The following is a 12,034-nucleotide window of genomic DNA, read 5'->3' as shown; positions in this document are numbered from 1 at the left end:
CTTCAGGTCTAGAATGGGATTATAGGATTAAAATGAATGAAAACTGCTAGTGTGCTAGAATTGAAAATTCCCAATCAATATCATCCTTTGATTTTACTAATGAAAAGAAAAACCCCGAAGTAAAGAAATGAGATTGCAACATCTTAAACCTCTCCACTTATATGACTCAACTGTGTACTGTCTTGTTTATTTGGTTTTGGTCATTGTAAAGAAATGGTACCCCAGTATTTGAGGCTTTCCCCCCATTAACTTCTCCAGATTTAAATCATGAGTTCAGTTCTTCATTCTACCTAGCAGGGGGCAAAAGTGTCATCAATTCCAGTATTGGGTGGGTGTGCAAAGGACACTTCCCATATCCACATCCCTTTTTCTCCAAGGAAGTAAACGGACTTTATGTCGGCAGCTTCTTCAGCCACGTTCTCAGCCCATCAATCAATTCTAGCCTGAAACTATAGCTGGCATCTGGTTCCTTGGTGAGCACTTGAAGTAGCTGTAATATAACAGGCCTTTGCCTAATATTGGTGGGATTCAGGACAAGAGTACAAATGTAGACAGAGGCATGAGTCACCTGACAAACTGTTACAATACTTTCTGTCCATCTACCCTGACAGCCAGCCCATGGTCTTTTCTTCCCGCCCCCAGCTTCCTCTTCCTCTAGGAGGGACCTCATACATACATATATGGGTACCCCAGTTCAAACTTCCAAGCTCTAGCACCATGATCTGTCTTTGGGAGGATGGCTCAGGGAAGAGACCAGCACAGGCCCTCAAAGCAGTTTGAATTCCTGGGTCTTGGGTACCTCACCATGGGGAACGGGAGGGCTGGAGGGGGAGGTCTGGGCGGGGGCCCTCCTGCCTCTGTCCAGGGCAGTACCACTCCCAAGAGTGAGGAAGTGCTCTGCTTAGAAGAAAATCCTGTGGCCTCTCAGCCTGCCTAGACCCAGCCAGGAAGACCTCAAAATGCTAGAAACTAAGATCCTCTGTTGACAAGAGTCCCTCCAGATATTCAGTAAATATGTCTTGAGGGTCTATGCTGACCCTGAAACCCCAGTGCACTGGCCTCATGGAATGTCTGTCTCTATTCCTTTCCTGAACTGACGAGCACTGGCTTCTGTGTTCTGACTGGTCTTGTTTTTTGTTTGTTTGTTTTGGGTATTTTTTCCGGAGGGATTTAGGAATGGTAGCATTTTATAGATTTGGGATATGTGAACGGTGCTTCATATATGCCAGGCGCGGCGCTCTGGGCTTTATGTATATATTCTTATTAAATAGTTGAAAAAGGAGACTTGGACCCCCATCCCCCTTAAGTACCTTAAGTAACTAAGTGCCTTAGTTACTTCAGTTAAGAATACTAAGAGAAAAGAACAAAATGGAGCATGTAGTACTCCGTGGAGGTTTCTGAAGTGTGGTTTCATTGGTCCTACAACCTGGGTTTTCTGGAGAAACCAATTTCTAATCACAACTGTTCTGGTTCATTGTTCCCATAAAAACCCTTGAGGATCTCACCATTTTTCATTTTAAAAGTTGTGGTTTGTTTGTTTGTTTTCAGGGGGGGAAAAAAAGCATTTTCAGAGACAGCAAGTAGCTAGTTACATTTCTACCATATGTCAACCATAGTTATTGGCATCAAAAATCTACGATATGTTGTTAGTTGACTTTATTCTGGGAGAGGGGAGGAAACGAGAGGCACCCTCAAAGCAGTCTAAGTCCTAAAAAGTGTCTCTCTCTGTATTTATAAATGATCCATTCCGGGTGGTGGTCAGGAAAGAAGAGAGTTCACCTTGTGACATTTACATTTGGGGTGAATTTTCAAACCCCTCAGACTGCCAACATTAAATCACATTTTCACAATTAGGGGTTTGTTTTCTTTCTTTGTTTTTGCAGTGAATTGATTGCTTTCTGTTTGCTTTTTGCTTTTCGCTGATTAACAGTTAATATGCTTTAGAATTCGTGTATGTGAAGTAACTGGCATGCTATAGTACATGCCATTTTAGGAGAGATCTAACGCGAGAGGCTTTAAGAAGAGGCACTGCTGCTTTTCAGCTGATACTGATACAGATCAGTCTAAACATTGGCTTTGACAAGAAATCCAGCTTGGCAGGTAAATTAAAAGAATAGTGAACACAGGTACTGGATGACACATACAGGTTTCCTTTTGGGCTTGTCATCATCTGCCTTATAGGCCCACTCTTTTTTTTTTTACCTTAGATGTTTAGTGAGCTCTTCAAAAAGACTTATCTGTCTTCTCTCGTTTGCATCTGGGAGCAACGTACTCTTGGCAGGGATTGTATCAGCTGATTAATAGCAAGGGCACACGGGCACTCCAGAAATAGAAGTAATGATTGCTCTAAGCCCTCCTGTCAGTGAGGAATTGAGTCTGCAGTGGCTGGCTGGCTTCATTAGGGGAAAGGTATTAATGAAACCAGAGGTGTGGGTGCAGACCTGTACAGGCCAGGTAAGGCCATAAAGAGGGAAATCTCTATGTGGTGCCCAAAGCCACAGTCCAGCCATTTCCCAGTGTCAGGGACTGGGGGTAACTCATCAGGCACCCCACCAGTCACAGAACAACAAGAAGCTATGCATCCTATTAAAAGTGGGTTCACCATGTCACCTCGATTTGTGGCAGAGTAGAAATACATGTTTCTAACATTTGTGAATGTCAAAATTGAGGACCTTACTTCTCCCGTCTCGTTGGCTTTGGGTCTCTGACGTGTCTTCTTCTGTGTTTCAGAGAGTCGTATGATCTTGGATGCCTTTGCCCAGCAGTGCAGTCGAGTTCTTAGCCTCTTAAATTGCGGAGGAAAACTTCTGGACTCCAACCATTCTCAGTCCATGATTTCTTACGTAAAGCAGGAAGGCTCAAGTTACACTGAAAGACAGGAGCAGTGTCACATTGGGAAAGGGGTCCACAGCCAGACCTCAGACAATGTAGACGTGGAGATGCAATATATGCAAAGGAAACAACAGACTTCTGCCTTTTTGAGAGTTTTCACTGACTCCCTACAAAACTACCTGCTCTCGGGGAGCTTTCCAACGCCGAACACCTCCTCGGTCAGTGAGTATGGCCACCTGGCCGACATGGATCCTCTGTCAACCTCCCCCGTGCATACCCTAGGTGGCTGGACCTCCCCGGCAACGTCCGAATCCCACGGTCACCCGTCCTCTTCCACATTGCCAGAGGAGGAAGAAGAAGAGGAGGACGAAGGCTACTGTCCTAGGTGCCAAGAGCTGGAGCAGGAGGTTATTTCACTGCAGCAAGAAAATGAAGAGCTCAGAAGAAAATTAGAGAACATCCCAGGTATGCTGCCGTGTTATTTACACGCCAACTGCGGCTCCTTTCTGTCGTCTCGTGTATGTATGTGTGCGTGCATGTATATATTTTTGGGGGGTTTTGGCCAGCCATGTAGAAAAGGTGGGAGAACAGGCATACACGGGGAGCCTTAGCTTGCTAGTACCAAACAAATTTCAAGATGAGCCACTAGCCTTGTCCTGGCTATGTTTAAGCCAGAGTCTTCTTGGGTATAGGCCTGAAGACCTATTTAATAGTTCTGTTAAAAGATGTCTCTATCTGCATCTGAAGGGTGTTTCCCTTCCTATCCTTCCAGTCATCCACCAGCCCAGCCAAATGTTTTAATCTAGTATTTTCTACCTTTACATTTACCAACGTCAATAATGGAAAAGCAACTGCAAAGGGAAGCTGAACTGAAATTGTTCTTTGTCTGTTAAACTTTACTTCAGTCATAGCATCCAATGCCTTTCGTTATAATTGTTTACTTACTTGCAATTTGTTGAATTTGCTTCCCTATTATACCTTAAGTTCTGGTGCTGTTTACCCATTATCTACCATAGTGATTGTTACAAAGTAGGTGCTGAATAATAATTTATTAAATGAATGAATTCTCTCTCCCAATCCTGGTTCCCATTTTCATTAGCAAAATTAACCAGTCAAGGAGTTTGCTATACGAGTCAATCTCAGAAAATACAGTCCACCGATGCTAAGCAAAGATTGGTCTCTAGACTGTGAATCCATTCCCACTGTCACCCACACTACAGACGTTTCCACAATGACAAATTGGTGATACTCGAGTAAAATATTAAAATAAGTTATGTTGAATCAAAAAAAAGATGTTTCTATCAGTAGGAAAGCAATTCCTGTATGTGGTGCAGTGAGCTTGAAATAGGCCAAGTGCTGTGCTCCTGAGCTTCCCTCAAAAAATGCCCATTCATTTAAAATGGCTTTTGTATTTTTAAAGACTTTGATATATGTGTTTTATTAATCAGTGCTAGATATTAAAATAAAATGACACCTTCAGTGACAGACCCTACTAGTGCTGAACAAATGGTCTCTTCTAGTCCATTGATTTCTCACTTTTCTTGACAAGTTTCAACATGTGTCGTCTATTGTTACTATGCAAATGCCCCCTTAAAGTTAATAAGCAACTGTAAACTAAAAGGAATAGATGAAAAACAGACCAGTAATTAGGCTGATCCCAAACTATTTGTGCCCCTGGCTAAATAAGAGTCATTTCCTGACTCTTAGAAACACTAGATTTGCAAAGTAGAAAAGTCATCATTATGGCAAGATACTCTCTGGGTTGCAAAGCCGTTTTTTCACTATTTGGAAAGGTACTGATTTTGCTTATATCTTTGAATTCATTACTACATGACTGTGGCTTACAAAAGATAGTAAGATCATTAGCTAGAACAATATCTTCAAACCTTTTTAATCATGCAGCCAATTGATAAAAAATTTTGAGCATGCATCCACCAATATACACATTTATTGGTTAATTACACACGGTTCACTATACGAATATATCATGTTCAAAACAAAGCATACGTAGTAAATATAAATTTTTTAAGGATGATACATCAATACAAATGGAATTTACATTCTTTTCCTAACTCGGTGTCTTTGCACCATCTAGTTTGGCACCTGATCTGGAAAGAAGGAAATGTTGAAGGAAGGTGCCCACTTGTTTGTTATTAGTACACATAGAAAGCAAAAACAAGCCTTAAGAATTGCCAGATCAGAAATGTGTTTTCGTTTCATCCTTTGATTTAAAAGAATTCGCCAGAGAGAATTTACACTGGCTTTCTACCTCCCTGCATAGACTTTTCTTGAAAAGTCAGAAAGTATTAAAAAATAAAATCATCCACAACCCCTTTACCACTATAAAATAAATAAATAAATAAATAAAAGAGTTCCCCAAATAGACCTAAGGTTTGCTTCAGAATATTTTGGAATTAGATTTAGTGCAGTTGTCTTATAGGGGAGAAGCAAGAGGTAAAAGCAAATCCATTCTCTTCTTTTGCGTTTGAGCCCTGGGGCTAGATGCGGAGTCACTGTCTCTTCCTTCCCGAGCCAGGCCAGCACTGACTGCTGGAGACAGAGTGGGTAGAACCCAGAAAAGTGCAACAGAATCAGAGTGCTTGGTTTCTCCAAGTCAGAGCGATGTGGGTGCAGCTAACACCGTGTGGGATTTACCCCCCTCCAGGGGGTATTTTCTATTGTATTCCCCATTCTTCCTTTCATTGGGAAGGAAAATAGTGCCCTGCACACTGTTTTCAACCAACTACAGATACGTACTTACATCAGCTATTCAGAACTGTGGATGGAGTTTTATTCGCATGCAAGGACAGGTGTGACAAATGTAAAGGAGTATTGCTGAATTCCTAATCCTAACTATTTGGCAAACCAGCTGTCCTTAGTAAGTCTTACGCACGTTTGGGGTTCAGTCCAGCTTCCTGAATCCGTACCAGATGAAGTGTCTGTGTTAGGGATAACTTATCACTGGCCTGCCACTACTCGCTATCTTTCTCTACTTCCCAGAAAGATGAAAATGCTGCAATTTCTTGAGTCCTCTTGATGGTCAGATATGAAATGACACAGGCTAATTACTATTAGTGTAAACATTTCAGCCCTGTTGATAATCTCCATGAACTTGAACCACTAGCCATTATTGCTTTAATGGTCCATACTGAAACCCAATTATATAGATGAAAATCAGTTTTTCGATTATGAATAGGAAAAAAAATCAGTTTAAAATGCAGGAAATAACAGTTGATTTGGGATTACTTAACACATGTACTCACTACCTAGGGACACCTTAGAACTAACTAAGCATCAAGTTAAAAGTGTCACTTAGAAATGAAAACTTGAATCAAAAAGAGAAATCACTGCCCTCCTGCCTTCACCTCCCAACCTCCATCTTTGGCTAAACAACAAATCGGAGTCTAGGTAATCACCCAGGAACCCACTTTTCACTCTATTAGCTATGCATTTTGAGGAGGAAAATCTGTTATTTTTAGATACCCCTTTAAAGAAAAATACAGCAAGTAATACTCTGGTTTTGCATGTAATAAAACTATTTTGCAAGCAGTAACTCCAGTATAATTTGGGATCGATTTTCTCTAAGTAGTGTCACCGCTTCCCATTGGCCCCAGCAGGCCTGTGCTGTACTGGGGCAGTCTGTTTCTACGAAAGGAGCTGGCGCTTTCTCCTGGTACAATCTACCTTTATGATGTGGGATCACTTTTTTTTTTACAGCCAAGCAGGATGGATGAGTACAAAGCAGATAGTAGCACCCAGCAGTTAGCAGAAGAAATAAGGTTCACATGGAGATGGGGTCACCTGCCGCAGGTCAGAGCGAGACATTGTTCTGCAGTCACTTCTCTACCTCTCCAGAGTCATCTGTTGAGCAACTCTGCACTTGGGAACGCTGGAGGGCACTCACCTCTACATTTGGAGTACATTTTAAACATCAAAATCACCAACGATAAGCACAAAAATGTGCAAAATGTGGCACTAAATAGACCATGAAAAGGACACTTGTTTATAATATGAGAGCTGAAATAAGGCAGAGCATTACCTTGTTCACCCTCAGCTGGGAATGTGTGCATCAGGCTGCTCACATTTTTCAGTGATCTGCAAAAGTCTGCAAAAGACGGCAAGAGCCCCACGAAGCTGGATTTGATTGTTACAAACATATTTTAGAGAGTTGTCAAATTTGCACGTTCGGAATCTGTGAGTAATGAAGATCGACTATACGAACTCAACAGGCTACAAATTAGAGAACTAACTTTGGATAATGCAGTTCTGAACCTATTAGTCCACAGTTGTCATTTTTTTAAATAAGATTTTTTTAAAAAGAGAAATCAATAGTGTCAGTTTTTGGATAGTAGTAATTTTGCCAGAACAAAAAGCCCTTGGAGTAAATGCAGTATAAATTTGCTGATACCCTCCAGTGTTCTCAACCGCCTCCCAACTCACGCCCAGAAGTGCCTGTGGGAAAATGCTCAGATTAACTTCTGGTCCTGAGAAACATACTGATCATATTTTAGGTGGGGTGTGTAAGGACAGTGAAGAGATGTAAATATGTTCTGAATAGAAACTTAGAGCAAATGATAGGAACAGAGAGGAATAAAGAACTGAGTTCCTTTACATAGAATCTGGTAAAAGTCATCACAACTCTTGCGATAGCTGTTGGCGAGGTGGAGGGAGATGGAACAACGTGACGTGAAGAGAATGGATTTGGAGTCAAACCTGGGTTTGGATTTCTGCCCCTACTTGCTAGCTGTGATTTTTGGCAAATCACTTAACCATTCGGAGCCTCAGTTTCCCCTTTCTGTGAACTGAAGTTAATAATACTACAGGAATGTTGGAATTAAGTAGCAACTGAGTGCCTACGAGGTCTTCTGGTAGGTACTCAATAAATGGGGACTTTAAGAAACAGAGAGGGAGACTGTTCTGTGCCTAGTAATACAGGAATTGTAAGTAGTTTTCATAGATTATAAGTGGCGTTCTTACCTTGTAAAGAGGTCACCATTCAGTTAGTTACCCAGGCTAAGAATCTCAGATCTATCCATAAAGCATGTCTTTCCCTTACTTCCAATCATTCTCTTCTCCTGTGGATTCTACCTCATACATATCCACCAGTTTGGAGTCCACCTTTTCCCCACTGCTTTCATCTGGGCTTATCTCACAGCATGGGCTACTGCAGTAACCACTCTTCCAGACACCTGGCTCTCCCCACTGAAAAGGCCCTGGTCACCCCCTGCCAAAAAAACCTCTGACTGCTTTACATGGTTTATGAAATAAATAAATCCCAGCACCCTCGGTCTTTCACTGCGTGGATCTTTGCCTGCCCATTTTTGTAGACTTGACCCTTGGTTCCCACCGTACGCCAAGTTTTCCAACCCACTGGATAGTTTGTGATTTCTGAGCAGCCATACACTTTTGTGCCTCTGGTCTTCCCTCACTCACTCCTGCTATTCCTTTCAATCCAAGGTCATATTCTCCTCTCCACTTGAGAAACTCCTGCTCACCCTTCAGGACCTAGTTCAGGTGATACTCTCTTCTGTAACAAACCTTTCTGCCGATTCCCAGGCAAAGTAACCACGTTCCATATTATATCAAGCATATTTCTCTTGAAGTTGGTATCGGGAAGGTTTTACTTTTTGTGGATCTGTCTCTCCTCATGGCCTGATACAAGGAGAGACAGTCCAGGTAGGGCCCTTGAGGGCAGAGTCTAAATCAAAGTCATCTTTGTAGCCCAGTTCCTAGCCCAGTGTCAGGTATGTGGCATTTACACGTCAGTTAAATTAAGCAGAGACAGAACCTTGTCTTTATCAAAAGCATAACCGTGCATCTGCAGGCTGAGTGATACTTAAAGCCCATCATTCATTTCTAGATATTTACAGCTCAGGAGCTTATACTTCACAGAAACGATGCGACTAGGACACTTAAAGATGATATCAGCACACAGATGGCATGGTCATCTGAGGACAAATATTAGGTTGGTGCAAAAGTAATCGCGGTTTTTGCAATTATTTTCAACCTTTTAAACCACAGTTTCTTTTGCACCAACTTAGTAATTTCAGTCTCCCTATAAAATTGTATGTGTTTGAGATAAATGGTTTGAGTTTTAAAAACAGTTATATAGCAAGGTAAATGAGACTTGAGGAATGAGAAGAGAAACTCTGACCAGGACTTTCAAGCAGTGATCAGCAGTGAAAATGAGACCCTCTGAATATGGGCAAAAACAATTGGAACAGTTCCCTTGGAAGAACCTTAACAGTCACTCAGACAATACAACATGCAAGTCAGCAAGTCCATTAAGTGGCCTCTCCAAGGATTCACGAGGCTCCTAGTCCTAAAATAACAATAGCTTACATTAGATATTTACTGGGTGCCTTCTGCTTTACATGTATTATTTCAGTTAATCCGCACAATAACTGTGTGGTAGGTAATACTCCTATTTCACAGGTGCGCTAACAGAGGCTAAGTAACTTGCCCAGGATCACACTGTTCATAAGTGCCAGAGTCGATACATTAAGAAAAAAAATAGTTCCCAGGAATGACCCAAGGACCAATCCCCCGTCTTTTGTCAGTGCACTCAGGTACTAGTATTATCTTAGAATGTCTTAAAGCCCCTGTCTGTGTGGATGTAACTAACTTACGCTGACGGAAACAAGCCATCCAGGCCAGAGGGCATCTTTGTTTGTGAGAGCAGCACATTCCTGTAGACCACTTAGGTACCAGGTGGAGTATTTGCAACCCGTTCCTCTCAATTTTTACTTTGTTGGTCTTCCTACTGTGCTGTTTTTCCTCGCAGGTGTTTTATACTCTTTCCAGGATTGTCTGATACACATTGTAAAATGTTACTACATAGAGGAGGGAAAAATGATAAATATCAATATCAGGATAGGTGCTAAGGACATTTGGGTACCATTCTATCCTCCCTTCCCTTTAATAAGAAGTAACTACAGTTTGGGGTCCCTCATTTATTTTCTCATTAAACTTACTAGATACATCTGACTTCCTTTGGCAGAATGTGTAAGTGAATAAATGAAACCTGCCCAGTAGGTCTGAGGTGGTAGCTTCTCCATCAGCAAGAGTGACGCTTAAAATTCATAATTTGCACGAGGAGACATTAGATATAAAGTCCTTTGGGGCATAATCAGCTCCTTGAGAACCAACCCTGTAGATCTTTTTGCTGCCACAAGCCCTGACCTCACTCTCTTTCCTTGGAGGCCAAAAGAGCAATGTCTGGCCTGGACTGCGCAAAACTCAGAGGGCCCAGGGCCGTGACTCTTTCAGTTTTTTAACAATTGGCTAAGTACTGTGTTTCTCCGAAAATAAGACCTACCCGGACCATCAGCTCTAATGCATCTTTTGGAGCAAAAATTAATATAAGACCCGATCTTATTTTAATATAAGAACAGGTATATAATATAAGGTGTAATATATAATATATACCAGGTCTTCTATTAATTTTTGCTCCAAAGACACATTAGAGCTGATGGTCCGGCTAGGTCTTATTTTCGGGGAAATACGGTATGAACCTTTTCTTCAGTCTTCTTGGCCTTCAGCCTTAAGCCCAGATATCAACCTGTGCAACCCATTTGCCTTAAATAGCGCCCCCTGCAGGCAGTAAATACGCCGGAAATGCCATTTTCTCCTCACACGTTTGAGTCAGCGGGCCTTGCTGCTGGCTGTGCACTGCCGCCTAAGTGTTGGGGGTGTAGAGAATGGCAGCGTCGGCCTCTGAGCCATTCTCCTGAAGGGAGCGTACAGCAAAGGAAGGGGAGACAGCAGTTGTATAGACATTCTTCAGACAACTTTTAAATTATTACAATACATGCCCACTACAGACATCTTTTAAAACTGGTTTTTACAAGGATGGTAAAGGATAAAGGTAATAATTACCTTAATTCTGCTACTAAAATATCATGATTAGTTATTATTAACACTTCAGCTTATTTCTTTCCACTCTCTTCTCTATGTACGTAATTATTTTTGACATGATTCAAGTCCTACCAAATACTGAGTTTTGTAAGCATTTTTGTGCTTCATTTAAACGTTCTTTTCATAAATATCTTAATAACTAAAATATGGGTAAAGGATCAAAAGAAGTTTCATTCAAATCCTAATCAATCAATGAGTGTTGACAAATTTTACCAAAACTTCCAAACTAAATCCAAAGTAATGCCTTGCACGTGTTCATTTGGCAAAGCAGTGACGTATGTACAGTTGTGTTTGATTCTAACCACAAACTATGAGGACAAAGTCCTGCTGTTGGGATCTCACTAACTGTGGCCTCTGGGACCCCATTTAACTTCTGTGTCTAAGTCTCCTGTAGAGGCAATGTGATATTGCCTAAAAAAACCTCTCCTGTAGAGAGGAGACTTAGACACAGAAGTTAAATGGGGTCCCAGAGCCACAGGTAGTGAAAACCAGAACTCAGATACAAACCTCTTTCCTGTCTCCACTAGCTTCTCAGGTCTTCTGCTTTTTTCCTGTAATTGGTGCCCATCGCCAGAAGATTCATTCTCACTTACTATGGAATCAGTAAAGTGGGTTAGACTTTGAATAGACTGGTGGAATTAGAGGTACTTACTTGACAGGTTTTATTAATCTTTGGTTTAATAAACATTTTTAAACTTTGGTTTAACAAAAGGCCTACTTCAGAGTGATACAGGTATGCCTTCTTTTTGTTGATTTTTGTGGTTGTTGAGCAGAGCCTTCTCCAATTTGAAGAATATATTTAAATGACTATTCAAGAGTGGCCTGTGACACAGGACTGCAAGACACATGTCTGTAAGGATGGTTATTTAAGAAGATACTTTTTTGGCAAGAAGAAAAATTCCCTAACCTACTCCTACTTCCCATCATTCAGATTCTTCAAAAAGATGTTGATACAGTTTTTGATTTGTTGTCACAATGTGATATTGCCTAAAAAAACCAAAGCTGTTAGCAGTGGATAAAGATGATAATTTCTGTTTGCCATCTTTGAAAAAAGTTATGGGAAAAAGTGAAGAAAGCTCACTGGTGATACTTTAAAATAGGGGCTCAGGTTAAATATTATTTTCTTTAATTGACAAAAACATCTTAAGAAAACACATAGCTAAGACGAGAGTGGCATCAATTTGTATAAATTAGGTTACTAACTAAGCTACCAAGACATTTAAAAATAATTAGTTAATACTCCTGAAAGGGCTCTAATATGAATCTTTTCAAGATGTAGGAATTA

At 41.0% G+C, this 12,034-nt stretch overlaps 1 protein-coding gene across 4 annotated transcripts in view; it reads left to right on the top strand.

Moving 5' to 3' along the window:
• The window catches only part of BEND4 (BEN domain containing 4), a 47,123-nt gene that overhangs the window by 6,022 nt on the left and 29,067 nt on the right, over window positions 1-12,034 (top strand). For all 4 annotated transcript variants that reach the window (XM_074324620.1, XM_019754158.2, XM_019754159.2 and 1 more), the window contains one exon: window positions 2,731-3,297. In XM_074324620.1, the coding sequence (XP_074180721.1) occupies window positions 2,731-3,297 (567 nt within the window). The remainder of the gene's footprint in view (window positions 1-2,730; window positions 3,298-12,034) is intronic.

This window comes from Rhinolophus sinicus, linkage group LG02 (assembly GCF_036562045.2).
Source record: "Rhinolophus sinicus isolate RSC01 linkage group LG02, ASM3656204v1, whole genome shotgun sequence".
Classification (NCBI taxonomy): Eukaryota; Metazoa; Chordata; class Mammalia; order Chiroptera; family Rhinolophidae; genus Rhinolophus; species Rhinolophus sinicus.
The sequence above is the reverse complement of the archived record's forward strand: the minus strand, read 5'-3'. Positions and strand labels throughout refer to the sequence as shown.